At 44.6% G+C, this 20,118-nt stretch overlaps 1 protein-coding gene across 4 annotated transcripts in view; it reads left to right on the top strand.

The window, feature by feature from the left end:
- Positions 1-19,895, top strand: part of BANP (BTG3 associated nuclear protein) — a 755,155-nt gene extending 735,260 nt beyond the window's left edge. For 3 of the 4 annotated variants that reach the window (XM_029608652.1, XM_029608651.1, XM_029608650.1), the window contains one exon: positions 18,267-18,996. In XM_029608652.1, the coding sequence (XP_029464512.1) occupies positions 18,267-18,338 (72 nt within the window). In that variant the 3' untranslated portion in view covers positions 18,339-18,996. Of the gene's footprint in view, positions 1-18,266; positions 18,997-19,769 lie in introns of those variants that run through there. The other variant, XR_003857728.1, reaches the window with a different exon arrangement.
- Positions 19,896-20,118: the final 223 nt, after the last annotated feature.

The following is a 20,118-nucleotide window of genomic DNA, read 5'->3' as shown; positions in this document are numbered from 1 at the left end:
TGGAACTTTGAAATATTTTCTTTGCGAAGTCATCCAGGATTTTATTACCTTTGCCTGGGGGGGGAGTTTGCATGAAGCTTCAACTTTTTTGCCCTCTTCATGGCCGACTCGACCACTACTGAAGCATGTGGGTGGTGAACTGGGCCATAACACTGAAATTTCTAGCCACCAGCAAGTTAGAGTGAGGGGACTTCCAAGATTTGAGGAGGGCTGAGTCCAATCAACACCGAGTGAGAAGGCAAGGCTGCCAGCAAGGAAGGAATGTCCAAAATTTTTAAGATTCCGAAAACTTCTTTACGGGGGTCTGGGATCTTCCTGATCTCTACATTTAGCGCAGCTCCTATCTTTTCCACAAACTTCGGATACGTGAGGTCCTCTGGAGGGGATGTATGCTCTGGAGGGTCCTCATTGGACGACCCAATAGTATTGGGCCATCCAAAAAAACATAAACACCAAAAAGCATCTGAAATCAGGCCCAAAAAGATTAAGGGCAGTTTTCCACTCTCCTGCACTTACAACAAGGTACCAAACCATTGACTGACTATGTTATTGAGTTTAAAACCTTGTCCTCGGAACTACATTGGGACCTGGGTTGCCTACAGGCTGTCTTCCTGGAGGGTCTTAACCCTCGCATCAAAGACAAACTAGCGGCACGTGACTTCCCCAATACCCTGGACTCCCTCATTGATCTCATTGGATGAATCGATTGTCGACTCTGTGAATGCTCTCAAGAGATAAAGAGTTCTAGGAAGATGTCATTGGGAGTTTCTCAGCCTCATCCAATGCCAGTTACTCAGACACTCCTACACCCAATTCAGAGGAGGAGGAACCAATGCAGCTAGGACAGAGCCACCTTACGTCAAAGGAGAGACGTTATCGAAAGAGACTTGGCCTCTGCATGTACTGCGGACAACCTGGCCACACGATACCTTCCTGTCCTATATGTCCGGGAAACTTGCAGACCTAGGATCCGCCAGAGGACTCTTCCTAGGTCTAACTTCTCTGTCTCCTCCACTGACACTTCCAGTCTCTATTATTTCGGATGCCCTCAAATTCCACACGCTAACCCTCGTAGATTCCAGGGCCGGTGGGAATTTCATACTCCGTCAACTCGTAGAGCACCTAAGAATCCCTACTGTTCGGACACCCACTCCACTACTACTATCATCCATACACGGCGAGCCTTTACTTGGTGAGGTTTCTTTTACTACTCAACTGTTTCATCTCCGCACAGGGTCTCTGCACTCTGAGACCATTACATTTTTAGTCCTGGACATAGCTATACTTCCAGTGGTACTCGGAATACCATGGCTTCAATTTCTCTCGCCCCAGTTTGATTGGAGTACCCTTGAACTCTCCCAATGGGGAAAAGCCTGCCATGGAAGATGCCTAGAGGCAGTGACTCCTATGCCTTGCCTGACTACAACCACCTCTCTTCCAGGCCTACCTCCACAGTACCAGTTCTATTAAGATGTTTTCTAACAATCGACGGATACTTTGTCACCTCACCGATCATTTGACTGCACCATCAACTTAGTACCAGGGTCCGACCCTCCTAAAGGAAGGGTGTACCCACTTTCCTTATCCGAGAAAAAGGCTAAGTCTACCTACATCCAGGAGAACTTGGCAAAGGGCTTCATATGGCCTTCAAAGTCTCCAGCCGATGCCAAATTCTTTTTCGTGGGCAAGAAGGATGGATCCCTTTGCCCATGTATAGAATACCGTGGATTGAATGAAATCACCATGAAGGACCGCTACTCACTGCCGTTATCTCCAAACCTTTTGATCGGCTCCAAGGAGCCAGAATATTCACAACGCTGGATCTCAGAGGAGCATATAATCTTGTTTGCAAACGCTGGGGCGATGAATGGAAAACAGCATTCAATATCTGCGACAGCCATTTTGAATACTTGGTCATGCCTAGCCTTTGTAATGCCCCGGCAGTATTCCAAAACATGATGAATGAAATCTTCAGATACATGATGTATGACTGTGAGGTAGTATATTTGGACAATATACTGGTCTTTTCTCAGAATCTCCAGACTCACCATTTGGACGTTTCCAAGGTTCTTCAGAGACTCAGAGATAACCATCTATATGCCAGACTAGAGAAGTGTGCCTTCCACCAGGAATCTGTTCCATTTTTAGGATACGTAGTGTCCAGCCAGGGTTTCCAGAAGGATCCGCAAAAATCAAAGAGCATTTGGGACTGGCCTCAACCTACTGGTCTAAAGGCCCTACGCCATTTTCTAGGATTCACCAACTACTATAGGTCATTCATTCATCATTTCTCCACATTGACTGCGCCTCTCAACGCCATGACATGCAAGGGAACCAATCCCTCTCAGTGGTCCTCTGAAGCTGTAACTGCCTTTCAGGAACTCAAAAAAGTATTTCTTCAGCAGCCATGTCTTCGCCACCCTAATCCTCGAAGACCTTTTGTAGTCGAGGTAGATGCTTCGGACGTCGGAGTTGATGCTGTCATCAGCCAGCACAGTGACACTCATACTCTCCCCCCATGCTCTTTTTTCTCTCGGTGTTTCTCCCCTGCCGAGCGAAACTATGGAATAGGAGATAAAGAGTTACTTGCAATGAAGTTGGCATTCGAGGAGTGGCGCCCATGGCTCGAAGGTGCTCAACACCAGATAACGGTTTTTACTGACCATTAAAACCTCGAATATTTGCGTCATGCACAACGCTTGAACCACAGACAAGCTCACCGGTCGTTGTTTCTCAACAGATTCAACTTCCTTTTAAGGTACTGCCCAGCAGACAAGAACACCCGCGCGGATGCTCTTTCCTGCTCGTTTACACCAGAAGATGTTCCAGATACTCCAAGGCATATCATTGACCCTACTCTGTTGCTCCTCTCAGCCACACACACAGTCCCGATCGGGAAAACCGTGATACCCCGGGCACTCAGGAAGAAGATCCTCAGATGGGCTCCCGATTCATGTCTTGCAGGTCACCCTGGACAATCCAGAACTCTGTCCACCTTGGAGAGATACTATTGGTGGCCTTTGATGAAGGAAGACTTCCGGACTTATGTGGAATCATGCTCCACGTACACCAGACAGAAACCACCTGCCGGCTGTCCCTGGGGTCTTCTCCAACCTTTGCCTGCTCCTAGCGAACCGTGGACACACTTATCCACGGACTTTATCATTGACTTCCCTGTGTCTAGTGGTAACAATACCATATGGGTCACTGTTGACCGGTTTTCCAAAATGGCACATATTGTGGCATTACCCGGACTACCCTCTGCTCCTGAACTTGCAAAACCTTTCATCCGTCATATCTTTCATTTACATGGCATGCCTAAACACATACTCTCTGACCGAGGAGTACAATTCACAGCCAAGTTCTGGAGATCTCTCTGTAAGATATTTGATATTTCTCTAGATCTGACTTCTGGCTATCATCCGCAAGCCAATGGACAGACTGAAAGGATGAATCACATATTAAAGCAGTTTCTCCGGGCTTACATCAACTCCAGACAAAACGATTGGGCCGAACTGCTCCCCTGGGCAGAGTTCGCACTGAATTCACACCCTTCAACTTCCACAGGCTCTTCGCCCTTTCAACTTGTATATGGTTGCCAGCCTTTACCTCCGTTATCGATGCCCTTATCAGTAACCTCTCCGGCTGCCCAAGTTTCAGCACAGGAATTGCATCAGCTGTGGGAACACACTAAAGGGCTTCTTCAAAAAGCTGGACAACAAGCTAAGAAGTTTTATGATGCCCATCCCAGAGAAGCTCCACAACTACAGCCCAGGGATAAGGTATGGCTAAGTACCTGTTTCATTCGTCTCAAATTACCTTCAGTTCGATTTGCACCTTGGTATATAGGACCATTTCCTATACTACGTCGCCTGGGTCCAGTCACGTACAGCTTACAGTTACCATCATCACTAAAAATCCACAACGCCTTCCACATCTCCCTTCTCAAACCGCTAAACTTATCCAAGTTTTCGAAGAAGACACCTGAGTTGAAACCCCTCTCTGCTGAGGACGAAAAAACCTTCCAGGTAGATGACAACCTTGATGTGCGGAAACATGGGAGACGATGGGAGTACCTTATCTCCTGGGAAGGATTTGGACCAGAAGAAAATAGCTGGGAACCCGCAAGTAACATTATTGACAAAGACCTAATCAGGCAATTTCATCTGGCTCACCACAGGAAGCCAAAACCCCCGGGGAGGGGCCCTAAGGGGGGGGATACTGTTGCGCCCGTCGGTCACAGACAGCTGCAACCTCTCATGCTCACCTCTTTTTTCCCTGCACCATCAATCATTGGGAGAATGGCGGCCTCCGCCAACCAACGCCGACCTCCCCAGCATTCCCGGGATGGCGTGGGCACTGCTGACCGCCATCCTACTTCTGGCATCACTTAGGCGCGCACGTGCGCAGGGCCTCCTTATGTAAACGTCATGCGGGAACCACGGGGGCGTCCCCTCCCAATGATGTCAACTCGCTAGTATACTTAAACTGACTTGCAAGTTGTTAAATCCGCTCTAGCTTGGATCTTCTGTTCCAGATTCTCCTCGTGGCATTCAGACACTCTGGGTACCCGCTCCATGGGGGCCCTTCTGCATCTTGGCTAGCTGCTCCTCGGAGGGTCTTTCTGCCTTGTACTTATCCTGACCCGAACCTCGGGTATCTCTGCTGGAACTTCCTTGTGTGAGTATCTTCTTCTATTCCTTCAACTTTGCTGAAGCCTCCACAGTGTATCTTGGGCCACTACCGCTCTTCAGCATATCGACTCTACTCATCCTGTGCTACAGGATATCGCTACGTCTACACAAGATCCTCTACCTGATTCCTGTACCACAGACCTCTGCCTCCTTGGCATCTACAGTACAGTTTCCTCGGCATACCCCGCGCTGCGGGCCATTACCAGATCTTCTCATCTACAATACCATTTTGACTATGTATTTATTCAAGGACTGTGTTATCGCATTTCCCGTTCCTCGGGTTATGCTTTCTCTTTTTTCCCTAATAAAGTCTCTTTCACAGCTGTGTCCTACTTTGCTGAGACCACGCCCACCGACAGTGAGGCCCACAGGGCTCCTCCCTGTGGGCGGAGACATCTCTCACCTTGGCCCGAGGTTCACAACTTCCATCAAAACATAACAGTTATGGCTTCGGGCCCAGTGAAGACTGGGTTGAGTGCCACAGGGAGGGCGCATAGCTGCCTGTTGGTGAGAAACCTGCTTCTTCATGTAGCCTGGCGATTTTTTCGGGCCTCTGCCTCCAGGCCTGAGAAGACATGCAGCCGCAGGCCCTGCACACAGCCTGGTCATACTCCAGGCCCAGGCATAAGTAACAATAATTGTGTCCGTCTGTTGCAGACATGATATGCCCATAGGAGCAATACTTGAAACCTGGAGCTTTTTTGATATACTCCCAATTTGAAGGAGCGACTGAGGAGAGAAGATTTGTGTCTGCATGAGACATGGGAAAAAAACGCAACTGAAGACTAACGTAGATGACGACTGAGGTAATTGCATAGGAACATCCGTGCATGGGCAGACCGCAAAGCTCTGCTATTGGAGAAGTTCCGAGCTGTTGCACCCAATCAGCATGGCTCAATCACTCGCTTATCAACGGAAAAGAAATAAAGCTCATTTAGCCATGCATAGAGGTTTGAGAATATAACACTTTTCCAAATGGAGAAAGGCCATTAGTGGAGTACCACAGGGATCAGAACTGGGCCCTGTGCTGTTTAACATATTCATAAATGATCTGGAAAAGGGAATGAGTGATATGTTCAAATTTGCAGAAGATGCAAAATTATTCAAAGTTGTCCATACAGAAGCAGATTGTGAGGAACTGCAGAAGGACCTCGTAAGACTAAGAGACTGGGTATTTAAATAGCAGATGAAATTTTTGGACAAGTGCAAAGTGAAGCATATTTGGAAAAATTATTCCATTTAAAGCAACACACTGGAGGAGATCACGTGATGTGCTGAGCAGAGAGGAAGCACAGCTCTCTAGCTCCTAGACCTACTCCTTATATCTAGGCCCATCACCACGTACAAAGCTGCCCTTAACCTGCGGGACCGAGGATCGAGACGGTATATGACCTCTATTAAATCCTGGTGCTGAAATTCGCCCGGAATGGCTGCCAAAAGTGGGTGCAGAGAGAAGGAGAAACCACGTGCCCCGGAGGGGAAGATGGCGGCATCTAGCAATAGTGAATCTCCCTCCCCTGGCACGGCACTTATTGTCACGGCATTAAAGACACCATCCGAGATGCCCTGGATGAATAATGGGAGCAAATTAACTCTCAGCTGGGGGAGGTAAGAGAAACGCTGTCCGCTCTGAACCCCCGTTTGGAACAGGCGGAACTCAGAAATTTAGCTCTAGAAGATGGCGCGGCCTCCTGATCGGTGGCTTGCGCATCGCAAGAGAAACAAATAGCAGCGCTCCAAGCGAAAGTAGATGACCTGGAGAATAGAGCGCGGAGGGATAACCTCTGATTTATGGGCTTCCCCGAGGACGTGGCAGAAAACACCCTAAGTGATGTGTTGGCGGAGTGGCTGCCAAAAGCGCTTAGTTTTCCCCAGTTGCAAGGGAAATTGGTGATCGAGAGAGCCCATCGTCTTGGGGTGCGCCATAACAATGCTGGGAGGCTGCGCCTCATTATCGCAAAATTTAAATTTGGCCCATAAATCCATGATTTGGCGTGCCACCCGCAACGCTACTACTCTTACTTACCAAGAACACCAGATTAGAGTCTTCCAAGATTTTTCGGCCTCGGTTTCTGCAGCCCGGAAGAGTTTCTCACCGATTTGCACCCTTCTGCATCAGCGAGGAATAAAATTTTCTTTACTATTTCCTGCTCGTCTGCGTATCTGGGCCTCCGATAAGGTCCATGTGTTTGATAGCCCGGATGGAGCCCAAATTTTTGTGGATAAAATGGCCACTTGATCAGCCCTGGACTGCTCAACTTGGCGGGCCTGGACACTAATTTATCCAGTGGCCCATGCTCGACCAGGGAGGACCACCCAGAGGGAACTCATGTGGTCGTAACCCAGATCTAAGGGGATGACTACAGCGGACTTTAACGCGGGTGCCACCTGCACTCTCGTCTATACTATCCGGGACCTCAAAACTCGATGGCAGACTTTACTATGGCTTCTTGAAATCTCTCACGCTGGTTCGGCTAATCCCGCAGTTCCCCCAAGACAAGACGCGCTGCAACCTCCACGGAACGCTATGGCCGCATCTGGGCCTGCTTTGGGGAGACGGGGATATGTCGCTGGCGGCCTTTTCTTTCCTTCCTTTTTTTTCTTCTCGCTTCAGTTTTTTTTTCTTTTTCTCTCTTTGTTGCCGTACCGGAAGCCCTGACGCCAATGGGGAATAGACCCATCCTGGAGAACTGAGGCTCATGCTCGAGGCTCCCAGAGGCAGCAGAAAAGGACTGTTTACTGCCGCTTTACTTTGGAACTGCAGGAAGTCATACAGGGTCGATTTTTTTCTTTATCCAATGTTACTGTCTGGTACCTTGTTTATATGCACCTTTGTTGTAATAGAGTGGGCCTGGACACATCGGGCCGGATCTCTAAGCCTCCCATAGGAAGGCTATGACACAGGTTCTTGGAAGAAGGGGGGAAGGGTCTCAGGGGGTGTTTGGGAGGGGGGCAGGGGAGGGGGAGGGGGGGAAGGTAGGGGTGGAGGGGTCGCTGGGGTAGTCCTGAGTCAATGTTGTTGGTTCATGGGATGGGTCAAATTTGTTGTGTTAGGGCCAGGTCTAAGGCTCGAGCTGGAATTTCAATGGCTGGTGGCCTTGGCTGGGAGGGTCACCAGGATTATAATTTCTATACAATTCTTTACATTATATTCCCTGTCGGGGAGTGCTGGCTAAGTCCACCCGTCTGATATCCTGGAACGTTTGTGGCGAAAGGACGGTATCTTATCCTGGTTACCGAAATCTTTCATCAAAAAGCTGTATTGTGTAATGTCTATGCCCCCAATGTGTATGATGCCAATTTCTTTAAAGGGCTCTACGCTCACCTGATACCTTATGCATCTGAGACTCTGCTGGTTGGGGGAGACTTTAACACCATCCAGGACCCTCTCCTGGATGCATCAACGGGGCAGCAGCCGGGAACCGGGTCAAGGTCGAGGTCCTGCAATGCTGGGGAACGGGCTGTACTTGTTAGATGTTTGGAGGATGCTACACCCGACAGAAAAAGACTTCACACATGTGTCCCGAGTGCATGCTACCAGTGCTCGCTTGGACTATTTCCTTCTAAGCACCCATGACTTTACTCAAGTGATGTCTGCGGGCATAGATAATATTGTAATTTCTGACCATGCGCCAGTTTGGGTAGATTTTAGTTTTACTGTCCAGGGTCCCCGTGCCCGGATTTGGCGCTACCCTTATTTTCTCGCTACTGATGAGAAATTTTGGGAATACATTAGGGCCAAATGGGCAGAGTACGTTCAACTTAACAAAGAGCATGAGTCGGAGTCTATCCTGTTTTGGTATACCGCGAAAGTGGTGCTACGGGGGGAAATTATCTCTTACGTAGCTCAGCGTAGGAAAATTCTTAACCATCGCATCCTTTCTCTCAGTGCTCAATTATGTAAAACTTGTCGCCAATTGGCGGCATCAGAGAGGAAGGAGGTGAGGGCCCAATATTTCTCCCAACAGTATGCTCTAAACTCCCTGCTTCATCAGAGAGAGAAAAAGAGCTTATTGTATTATAAATTCAAATTTTATCAATACGGTAATAAGGCAGGAAAATTGATGTCTAACTTGATTGCAACTTCAAGGGCAAGCCGCTATGTCCTGGCAATATGGAGGCTGTCCGGTCAGATTTTGAATGATACTTCGGGAATCTTGAATAGTTTTAAAGATTTTTTCACTTCCCTTTATTCCACCGAGGGTTGGCATGCAGTAGCTTGCGAGGAGTTTTGTACCCGAGTTTCTCTTCCAAGGTTAACCACCGTGCAACAGTATGAGCTAAATCAACCCATCACAGTGGAGGAAGTCCAGAGGGCCATCCAATGCTCCAAATGCTTCAAGGCCCCTGGCCCGGATGATTATACTGCAGAATTTTTTAAACTCCTGGGCAATCAGGTGTCTCAACCGCTGGCAAGGGTATTTTCGGCATTGGTACAGCAGGGGACCTTCCCAGTAAATATGAACCTTGCCCACATCACTCTTATCTCCAAAGAAGGCAAGGATCCCTTAGCGCCTGAATCATACCGCCCTATCTCTCTGTTAAATTACGACCAGAAATTGTTAGCGAAAATTCTGGCGGACAGACTCACACTCGTTCTTCCCAATTTGATTGGTACTCACCAGGTAGGGTTTATCCGTCACAGATATGCCTGGGCTAACATTCGTAAGATATTAGCTGCTATGACAATGAGCCAGCAAATGGAAACCCCATACCTGACCATTAGTTTTGATGCGGAAAAGGCCTTTGACAGGGTGGAGTGGCCTTACCTATTTCATATGTTGCAGAAGATGGGTTTTGAGGGGTGGTTTTTCCAGGCGTTGCATTTGTTATATGCGGACCCACGAGCCCAGATTATAGCCAATGGCGCCTTATCTGACATTTTTCCAATCACGAGAGGCACCCGACAGGGTTGCCCGTTGTCCCCCTTGCTGTTCATTTTACAGTTGGAGCCCCTTTTGCTGGCCATTGAAAATAGCGCTGGTATTCGGGGGATTTGGATGGATCAGACTATTTTTAAGTGTGTTGCCTTCGCTGATGACCTTTTAGTTTTTATCACTGACCCTCAACGGTCGCTGCCCTCCTTACTGCGGTTAATTTGGACTTTTGGAGTCTTTTCAGGATTTAAACTGAATGAATCTAAATCTCAAGCTCTGGCATATCCGGAGACATTAAAACACCAATGGCCTGACATGTTCCCCTTACAGTGGGCAGAGGGTAGGCTTCGATACTTGGGGGTATTTCTCCCTTCGGATCCGGAACGGTTATATGGGGCGAATGTTCCTGGTTTGCTGCAGCGGACCGGGGCAAGTTTGAAGTTATGGGGTGCTCTGCCGCTCTCCTTGGGGGACCATATCAACCTATTTAAAATGGCTATACTGTCTAAATGGCTTTATCTTTTGCAAAATATACCACTCTGGCTGAAAAAGAAAGATCTTAATCTGCTGAATAGTACTATTCGTAGGTTCATTTGGCGGGGTGGGAAGTCGAGGCTTCCCCTGGCCTGGCTCCAGATAAGATGGGGGGATGGAGGTCTGAGTCTTCCTGATTTAGCACTGTATAATTTGGCATGTAACTTACGGGTGCTCCGTGCATGGTTGCTAGACACAAAGCAGGATGATGTACAGGCAGCGAACAGAGCGATGACCCATCCCCTGGCGCTTTCTTATGTCCTAGTCGCAGGCCACATCTCTCCCTCCCTTTTTATCCCAGGCGGCGGTGATTAAACCGCTTAGGCTCACCTGGCAACGGTTGGCCAGAATTTTTTAAATCTCACGCGTATGTGCTTACTTTCTACCGATAAAGGGGAATGTAGACTTTACACCAGGTTCCCAAAACGGTTCTTTTCAGGAATGGGAAACCCAAGGATTATACTGGTTGGGGCAATTACTGTCTAGGGAGGGGAAGATCCTGACCTTTACGGAATATGGTCAAATTTCAGGGCTGGGGAAATCTCATATCTTCCCATACTTACAAATTCGCCATTATATCACCTCATTACCCGAGCCGTCTAAATTGCCTTCGGAGTATGAGGCGTTGGATGAGGTGTTGCATTTTGCCCAGGCTAAGGTCCCGTCTCTGTCTGCTTATCATGCTCTCCTAAGGAAAAAAGGCCAACTGGATGTAAGTCAACACTTGGTTACCCGTTGGAACCGAGATGGGGAATTTATGGTCACTTGCCAAATAGTGCGGGTATGTTTCCGACGGATAGCCAGGATCTCTGGTAACCAATACTACCGGGAAATGCAGTATAAGTTCCTAAGCCGAGCTTATGTCTCCCCCCAAATCGCTTTTCAGCAATCTATAACAAGCTCTGAGCTGTGTCAGAGGTGTCAAACTTTGGTGGGCACTCTTTCTCATGCTTTTTGGTCTTGCCCCCCATTACGTAGATTTTGGGCAAGATAGCTGACTACATGGCTGATGTCCTAGATGTGGCCTTCCCCATTTCTCCTTTATGGCTTCTATTTGGCTGTATTTCCCCTATTCAGATCCGGGATCCTGGCTCTCGCCTATTATTACACAAGGCTACCCTAGTTGGAAAAAAGATAATTTTGTCAGTTTGGTGTTCGACGACCCCCCCATCATTCTGGGCGTGGCAGAATCAATTCCATGCATTGATGACCATGGAAAACCTGTCTTCACATGTCACTCCTCGCAGGCGGAAGATGTTTCTTAAAACCTGGATGCTCTATTTACAACAACTGCCACACCGGGCTCGGAGCTTGGTTCTGAATGACTGATGGACCATCCCATATTGATAACATAGTTATGTTCACTGTGGACATTCCATTGACCAGGACGACGAGGGTTAGGGAAGAAAGGGGGGGTTGGGGAGGGTGGAAGGAGATGATGTATTCTGTAAGTTGGTTGTTTGATCTCAGAGGGTAGGTCAGGAACCAACCTTCCTCTGTTGTTTGGATGTTTGTGTTTATTTGAAAAACCAATAAAATTGTTTAAACTAAAGCAACACACTGCTGGGTTCTATATTAACAGTCATCACCCAGGAAAAGGACCTTGATGTCCTTGAAGTCAATACATTGAAATACAGCAGCAATCAAAAAAACAAATAGAAGATTAGGAATTATCCAAAAAGAAATGAAGAACAAAATGAAATATATCCTATTGCCTCTGTATCGAGTTATGGTGTGACTGCTCCTTGAGTATTGTGTGCAGAAAAGCATAGCAGAAGTAGAAAAGGTGCAGAGAAGGGTGACCAAAATGATAAAGGAGATGGAACATTTATGAGGAGAGGCTACGGAGGCAAGGGCTCTTCAGCTTGTAAAAGAGACATCAGAGAGGGGACATGATAGAAGTTTATAAAATCATGAGTGGGGTGGGATGGGTAAATAAAGGTCAGTTATTTACTCTTTCAAGTAGTATTAAACAAGGGAACATTCCATGAAGCTAATAACCAGCAGATTTAAAACAGATCATAGAAAGTATTTTTTCACTATCAAGCTGTGGAATCTGTTGCCAGAGGACGTGATCAAGGCAAAGAGCATAGCAGGGTTTAAAAGAGATTCGGACAGTCTATAAACATTATTAGCCAGGTAGACTAAAGAAAGCTATTGCTATTCCCAAGAGTGCATAACAAGAAATAGATCGGCTTTTTGGGATCTATCAGGTACCTGGGATCTGGGTTGGCCACTGTCAGAGACCAGGATGCTGGGCCCAGTGGATCTTGGCCTGACCCAGCATGGTGATTCTTATGATCTAATGCTGTCAGTGGGTTTTATAGTCATTCTGCTGTTACCATACTCCCCAATTCTGGTATCCCTCTCCCAGTCACCAGTCTAACCTCCTATCCCCAAACCCTTTTTATCCCATCCATGCTATCCTTTTTGTTAAACTGTAAGCTCTTCAGGTCAGTGGTTTCCTTTCTAACTGTTCTATTCTGCTTATTCAGATCTGGTGTTTTTTGTTTCACTTTATCTGCTGTATAGGCAACATCTGGTTTAAGCTCCATTTTGTTATGAGTTCATGTATTCATTCTGAGTGTTTTATGACGCAGCTCATATTTTCATTGATACTAGAACTGGATATTGATACTCTGAGTTGGATATACCAAATAATTTGGTGATTATAATTTTTTAAATTTTCTTAAAACAGTTACTAAAAACTATGAGCCCAGTTTTCTAACAGTCTGCATAGGGCTGAAGTCTGTACATGCAGACTTCAGACTTTAATTTTCAAAGTGTACTTATGCACATATGACCACTTTGAAAATTAGTAAGACTGCACACACCTTAGTGCAGCATAGATGCGAACATTTATCTGCATTCTCTTAAAAATCAAAAGTTTGTGTGGAAATGATTTCTTCCACCTCTAGAAACACCTTTTTGTAGACCCGAAATTGCTTCCATGTGTACTTTTCTGTGTACAATCCTCGGGGTAATTTTCAAAAAGCTGTTTTATGCATGGAAATGCTTTTGAAAATTTCCCCCTGTATTTCTTTGTTTTCACCTGAAAGCTGGTCAAGAAATGGATCAAGTTAATCCAATAAAATGGCATCCGTTTATGATTTTTTTATGTTCGTTGACTTATTTCCACACATTCACTTGGACTAATTTAGCAACCACACTACATCAAAAGCATCAATAGTAAATGGAGTTTATATATAATTGTAATAATACTAGAGGTCATCATGCCCATCTCAAGATTCTGTTTCTTTGAAGCGCACTATCCTTTAATCATATCCATTTAATGTAGTCCTTTACTCATAGCAAAATATTTTTAAATCCTTTCTGAAAAACACCCAAAAGTGAAAAATCAAAAAGTAAATATCACCTGACAGCAGCTGTTATTTTGGTATCATAAGAGATCTCTCAGCAGTCATAAAAACCTTTGCGAGCGTATGTTGTTGTGACAGTAGAGTGATGTATGCACGTACTTATTAAGCAGTGATCCAAAGAAGTAAATATTATAGCAATGAAAGAGAAATGAGGAAAACTCTACATACTGATCCACCTTCTGAGATACAGATTAAAGAGCAGCTTCAGCATTTCGTTGTGGCTCACATCATCCAGTGGCAGTCCCATGAGTCCAGTTGTCATAGATTTGATTGTGAATACAGCCTTACCACATAATGCGCCTTTAATGTCCAGAAGGGCAGAACAGTTGAATGCTGAACTCTCTTTCTCATTGTGATAGTACATTAATAAATCATTGATTAATGTCTAGACATTAAAAGGTCATTAGAAACATGCATTTCTTTTTATGAGTTTTGATTCATTTAACTGTAGGCCTTTGTTGGATTATTATTGTTGACCTAGTGTTCCTTCTAAGTATTTTTCGTGAGGACATTTCAACAACATGAAGATACACATACAGGGCTGGATTTTTAAACACGCGCGCGGGGTACATTTGTGCGCACTATGCGGCGTGCGCAAATGTACGCCCGATTTTATAACATGGAAAATCTGTTGCTATTTCCTCTATATCCCACTTTTCAATTTTACTGGAATGGCCCTTTTCCGTTTATGTAGGATGGGTCTCATTTTAGATATCTGGGGATTCAGGTGGCTCGCACAGTAGAGGTGCTTTACGCCCTGAATATTGATTCTACCTTATGCAATGTTCAGGCCTTATTGGCACATTGGAAAGCCCTTCCACTTTCTGTACTAGGTAGATGCGCCTTGGTTAAGATGATAGTCCTCCCCAAATTTCTTTACCTATTGCAAATGCTCTTACTGTGGGTTAAATCCTCAACTATTCAAATATACCGCTGTATGGTAAGCTCCATTATATGGTGCAATAGAAGAGCGCGGGTGAGTTTTGATGTGTTATGGTTGGACCAGAAGTTTGGTGGGGGTTCCTCTCCAAGATTTATGACTAAAATACCTCTTGTCTCTTTTGCCATCTGCAGAAATGGGTATCTCACCGACCTAAATTTGATGTGGAGGGCTTAAGGTCTGATTGGTCAGCCTCTTATTCTCCAATAAATCTGGACCATTTGAGCCCTGGTAAATCAGTCTCTTTGAAGCGTTCTGCTTTTTGGTTCACAGCCCTTCCCAAGGCCTGGTTCTGGTGGTGGAGAATAACGGCAACCAAGACTTTTTTCCCAGCCTAAATGGCCCCATTTTTTGGGGATGGGCTTCAAAGAGAATTCATAATCTGGTTCATTTGGTAGACTCTGATTCCTCCTGCTTATATTCTTTTGAGCAGTTGCAGGAGGATGGGGATATTTATTTATTTATTTAACACTTTTCTATACCGACCTTCATGAATAGATTCATATCAAATCGGTTTACATGGAACAAGGGGTCAAACTTAATAAACCATTTAACAAGAGGCAAAGTTACATAGAACAGGGAGATAGAACTTGGGGGCTAGGGTAGCCGGAGACAAAGGACAACAGAACTAACGAGAAAACATAATGCCGAAACTAGGCGGGGCATCTAGTCAGGTAAGCGGAGTCTGATTAGGTAGTATATCGACGGTTTAGAAAGTTAAGGGAAGGCTTGAAGGAAAAGCCAAGTCTTAAGTTTTTTTCGAAAGGTTAGAGGGCAATGTTCCAGTCTGAGGTCTGTAGGCATGTTATTCCAAATGGTAGGACCCACTGTGGAGAATGCTCGTTCTTTGGTAGTTGATAGACGCGTGGCTTTAGTAGGGGGGACTTGCAGATTTCCTTTATACGCTTCTCTGATGGGTCTTGAGGATGTGTATAGTTTGAGAGGGATCTGAAGATCTAGTTGTAGCTGATTGTGGATGGATTTGTGGATTGTGGTGAGGGACTTGTGCAAGATTCTGTATTTTATTGGCAGCCAATGCAGGTTCCAGAGGATGGGAGTGATGTGTGCTCCCCGGTTGGTGTTGGTTAAGATTCTAGTTGCTGTGTTCTGGAGCATCTTTGGAGGTTTGGTGGAGGAGATGGGGAGCCCAAGGAAGAGAGCATTTCAGTAGTCAGTCTTGGAGAAGAGCGTGGTTTGGAGGACAGTCCTAAAATCCTGGAAATGGAGGAGGGTTTTGAGCCTTTTCAGAACAAGCTGTGCATTATTGTCTTAGCATCTCTAAGAACAATATTTCCCTTATTATACCCATGGATGATAAAGAGAGTTTTTTGGAGACTCCACCCAAATTTAACAAAATTGCTAATTGGTCGAAGCAGCTTACTTCAGCTTTACCTAGTCCCCACATGACTCTCTTAGCTGAAAAATGGAGTGTGGATCTTGGCACTGAAGTCTCCTTGGATTTGCTATCCCATGCTTTCTTGGCAATTTCTAGAAACTATCTTGCTGCCAGTATGAGGGAAATCCAGTTTAAGATCTTACATAGAACGTATATTACCTGGTACAGGGTGATTTGATGAAATTATGGGACTCTGACATCTGTATGAAATGCAAAGTGGTCCCAGGAGACTTCGGTCATATGTTCACGGGATGCTCTAAACTCCAACCTTTTTGGAGCCGGATTACGGCTTATTTAGACAAGCTGTTGGGATGTTCTGTTTCTTGGTCAGGGCTTTCTGTATACTTTTGTTTTTGGGACAAAGGGTGCTCGATACCTCAATGGGGGAGAAGATTTCTTGCTGTGGCCACCCTCCTTGCCAAGAAGGTTATTTTAATGTGCTGGAAATTGGAGGAGGTGCCCTCATATGCTCAGTGGAAAGACATGCTTCACATGGCAAACCTGGAATTATTCCGGAAAAGAGACATAGCTGGCCAGAGGTCGCTTATCTTCTTGAAGAGTTATTTCTCCCTTTGGGATAAAGTGCTTCTGGCTTCTTGTGCACTGTGTGTTTTATCTGATTATGGACTGTCCTTGATGGGTGTGTAATTGTATGGTCTTATGGATGTGTGTGTGTGTGTTTGTGAGTGGGAATGCATGTACAAGGAATGGTGGTCAGGAGAAATGTTGAAAAAGGGGGTCATTTGGTTTGTATTGTTTACTTGAAGGATTGTCATGCTTGTTTTGGTTTTGTTATTGTACCTGGTCGTGCTTTCATTGACCTAATAAAGACGAGTTTAAAAAAAAAAAAGAAATGGCTTTTTTTTTTGTTTTTTAAACTTACACCTCCTCCATAGCAGAAGTAAATTTATGCGGCACTAGACCTGGGTGTTCACTCAGAAGCATAATCATTTGTGTGCACATCTCTTGGCCTCTCCCCAAAATGTTTATGCCCTGCCCATAGCAAACCCAAACCACGCCCCATTTTTATTTTGAGTGAGATGTGTGCACAATGAGATACGCATGCTTGTAGGTGGCATTTAAAATAAGGCGAGCACACGCATCTCCCAATTTTGGTGTATGCAGGGCTTCTAAAATTTACCTTAAAGGTTTTTAAGATGGTTGAGAGATCTTTGATACTGAATAGATGATACTGAAATAATAGCTGTTGCCAGGTGATATTTACTTTTTTGATTTTTCACTTTTGAGTCTTTTCAATGACGGATTTAAAGATATTTTGGTATAAGAGAAACAGACTGCATTAAGGGGATATGATTACATTTTGGATATAACCACCTTCAGATAGTTTTATATATATCCTCCATTTAATATTGATGGATTTTTATAGCATCTTGAATGTTTCTAAGAGACATAAATCCCTGATTATTTTGTAATTTTGAGTGGAAAGTTTGCTTGATCTCTGTTTTCTTTTTATTTGTTTTGAGTTTAGCAAATAACATTGGGAAGGTAATTTTCAACGATCCATGTAAGGCTAAAGATTTTCTTTACAAAATACCCCCAGACTTTAGCCCAGATTTTCAAAGCAGATTTATGTGCCTAAGCTCACTTTGAAGCCCAGTGTTGAATATGCTCGTTAGCAGCTATAACTGTATGCCTGAAGATTTACAGAACTACTTGTGAAAATTGAAAGACTGTGCATTACTGGTAAGCCCCAACTCTATGCCCCGGACTGCCTCTTTCTAGTGCCCATAAACGTACCTCTGTCCCTACTTTTATGCACACAACCACTGTGCAGTTTTCAGAAGCCCATTTGCATGCATAAAACCGTGTTTTACGGGTGGAAATCCTTTTGAAGACTGGGCCTAAATGTCCCTAGCGCATTCCCAATGACTCTCAGTACCACAGTGTGCTGTTACACCGGAGCTATGGTGCTGGTCATCCTGTCTGTTACCCTGGCAGGATTTGGGTATTTTGCATGTGAAAGGTAGATAAGTAAGCTTGTGTTGCAGAGATGTCCTTGGGATGACAGGAAATGGAAAATGAGATGTTCACTAAGGAAAATATTTATTTATTTATTTATTTAAACTTGCTCATATCAGCACAGCTATTCAAAGCAGATTCCTTAGAGTACATACTTAATCAAAATAAAAATATGACTTATAACCCACATAACAAAAGCATTATAAAACTGAACAACCGAACATATACCTAAAAATAACAGTCACTAAAAAGTAGTGGCTTTCAGACTGCCCCAGCCTGTTGGGAATGATAGGGCTGAAAGGATGAGAAGAGGCTATCACTTAACGTTATCTATTATCAGTGACAAGAACACTTTCCCTGAATGTTTATTTACCCATTAATTAAGATTAAACTGCATAGAGTATATTGGGAAATTTGGTGTGGGTGTTTGACATTTCTGCATCAATGTCTGTTTCTTTGCTTTAGAGTGCGGAGACTCTTCAGTCGGCTCTCCAACCAGAAATGCAGATTGAACACGAAGCCATCCAAATACAATAGGGCAGACGTGAAGAAGCCACTCTCCTCCCAGTGAACATTACCCTGTCTAAAATGGATTGTATAATTCCGTACAGCAGTTCAAGGAAAGAAGGGTCTCCAGTAAGGAAGCATCCTACAGTGTCTCTATAGCAAGAGCTTGCGCCTTCTCCACTTCACCCTCACACAGACCTGGGCTTTCTGTTTTTTCTGCTTGGCACAAAACCTCCACAAGAACATTAGTCGATCTGTGAATCTGGTTTTAGCAAAACAGGATTATTTGATAACTGACAAGTTCCTTTGTTAAGTGTAACTGTCTGTCAGTTGTAACCTTGAGGTAAGGCCATTTTACTTTACAGTGTATAGGCAAAAGATAATCACGTTTAAATATTCTCCACTCTTTGAATGGCTTTTTTTTTTTTTGCGATAGTCTTTATAAGAAAACCAAAACTAAAAATGTCAAAAAAAAAACCAAAAACAAAAACTGTATGTGGGAGTATGAAGAGCCTTTTGCTAGTGGTTTTCTGTTCAGCTTATTAAGATAGAGTTTGAATTTGTTACAGAGGACTACTAACAATTTTCTTTGCATTCTTACTTAACTTTTCTAGGAAAAGAATGCTACTAAAAGCTGTAATTACGCATTTCTAATGATATAAATAAATGTGTATTTATGATCAGTGCAGCCACGTCTCCGTTGCAGGAGAATCCTATATTTCTAGTATCATATTATGTACCTTCGGAGGGTGTAGGGGAGGGGAGGGGAGGGGAAGAAGGAACTGTGGATATTAGACTTGCTCAGAGGAAAGACGTGCTCCTTGGACATAGCGGTAGCAACCTTGCACTGAAGCTTGGATACTGAAATTATGTTCTGCTGGCATGTTTTGCTCCCTTGATTGAAAGCTCATCAACTTCAACACTCTTCAGATGGACTCAGGTTTGGGTAATTGCTTATGGTTATCCTGGGGAAGGAAAAATAACTTACAGTATTTAAGCTTATTATGTTTTCTGGCTTAAGAAAAAATTCTTTCTGTTTCCAGTAATGCTTTGGGTCAGCAGCAGATAGAACCTCAATAAACCTGACTGCTCAGGGAACAGATTTAGGGGTAATGTTGTAACTTCCTGCATTGGCGCAAAGTCTGGAGGTATTTTTTACCCTCCAGTATTCAGGAAAACTTCCTGCACACGTTTATACCTGCTAATTGGTGCAGGACATTTTCCCGAGCAGCATTGTGTTGGGTGAGTGCCAGCCTCTCCCCAACCCTGTCATTGGGAATACCTTTTCTCAGTGTGGCACCACCCACGGATGGCAGCTCTCTAAAAGCCCGTTTCCACAGATAAAGTACCGCTTAAAAACTGTTCTCAGCTGAATTTTAATCAGAAGCATCTAGAGCTGCCTCAGTTGCAAGTATATTTTTTTAAACTGAATACTATTACTAATTTGAATTTATATTGCAGCTTTCATCTTCAACACTTCAGCAATATGCACATTGCCACCTTTGGGGTGGATGTCCTAGCAACATATTTCTGGTGCCTGAAGACTTGCAGAGGAAAGAGGGGAGGATAAACAGTGATTATGGCAACCACTTACAGTGTGAAGATTAAAACTCTTTCCTTCTTATGTTTATGGGTGTTTCTTTATTGCACCCATGGAGGACAAACCACTGACAAGGCCCCTTAATATAGTGCTCTTGTCTAGAATGAGTGGCTTTCCCTTACACTAAGGAGAACTCTGTTACAGTCAGATTGTTTGCCGTACCCAAGTAATTGGGCAGATGGGAGAAAGGATGGTTACGTCCTAAGAAAT

This window comes from Rhinatrema bivittatum, chromosome 7, assembly GCF_901001135.1.
Source record: "Rhinatrema bivittatum chromosome 7, aRhiBiv1.1, whole genome shotgun sequence".
Lineage (NCBI taxonomy): Eukaryota > Metazoa > Chordata > Amphibia > Gymnophiona > Rhinatrematidae > Rhinatrema > Rhinatrema bivittatum.
The sequence above is the reverse complement of the archived record's forward strand: the minus strand, read 5'-3'. Positions and strand labels throughout refer to the sequence as shown.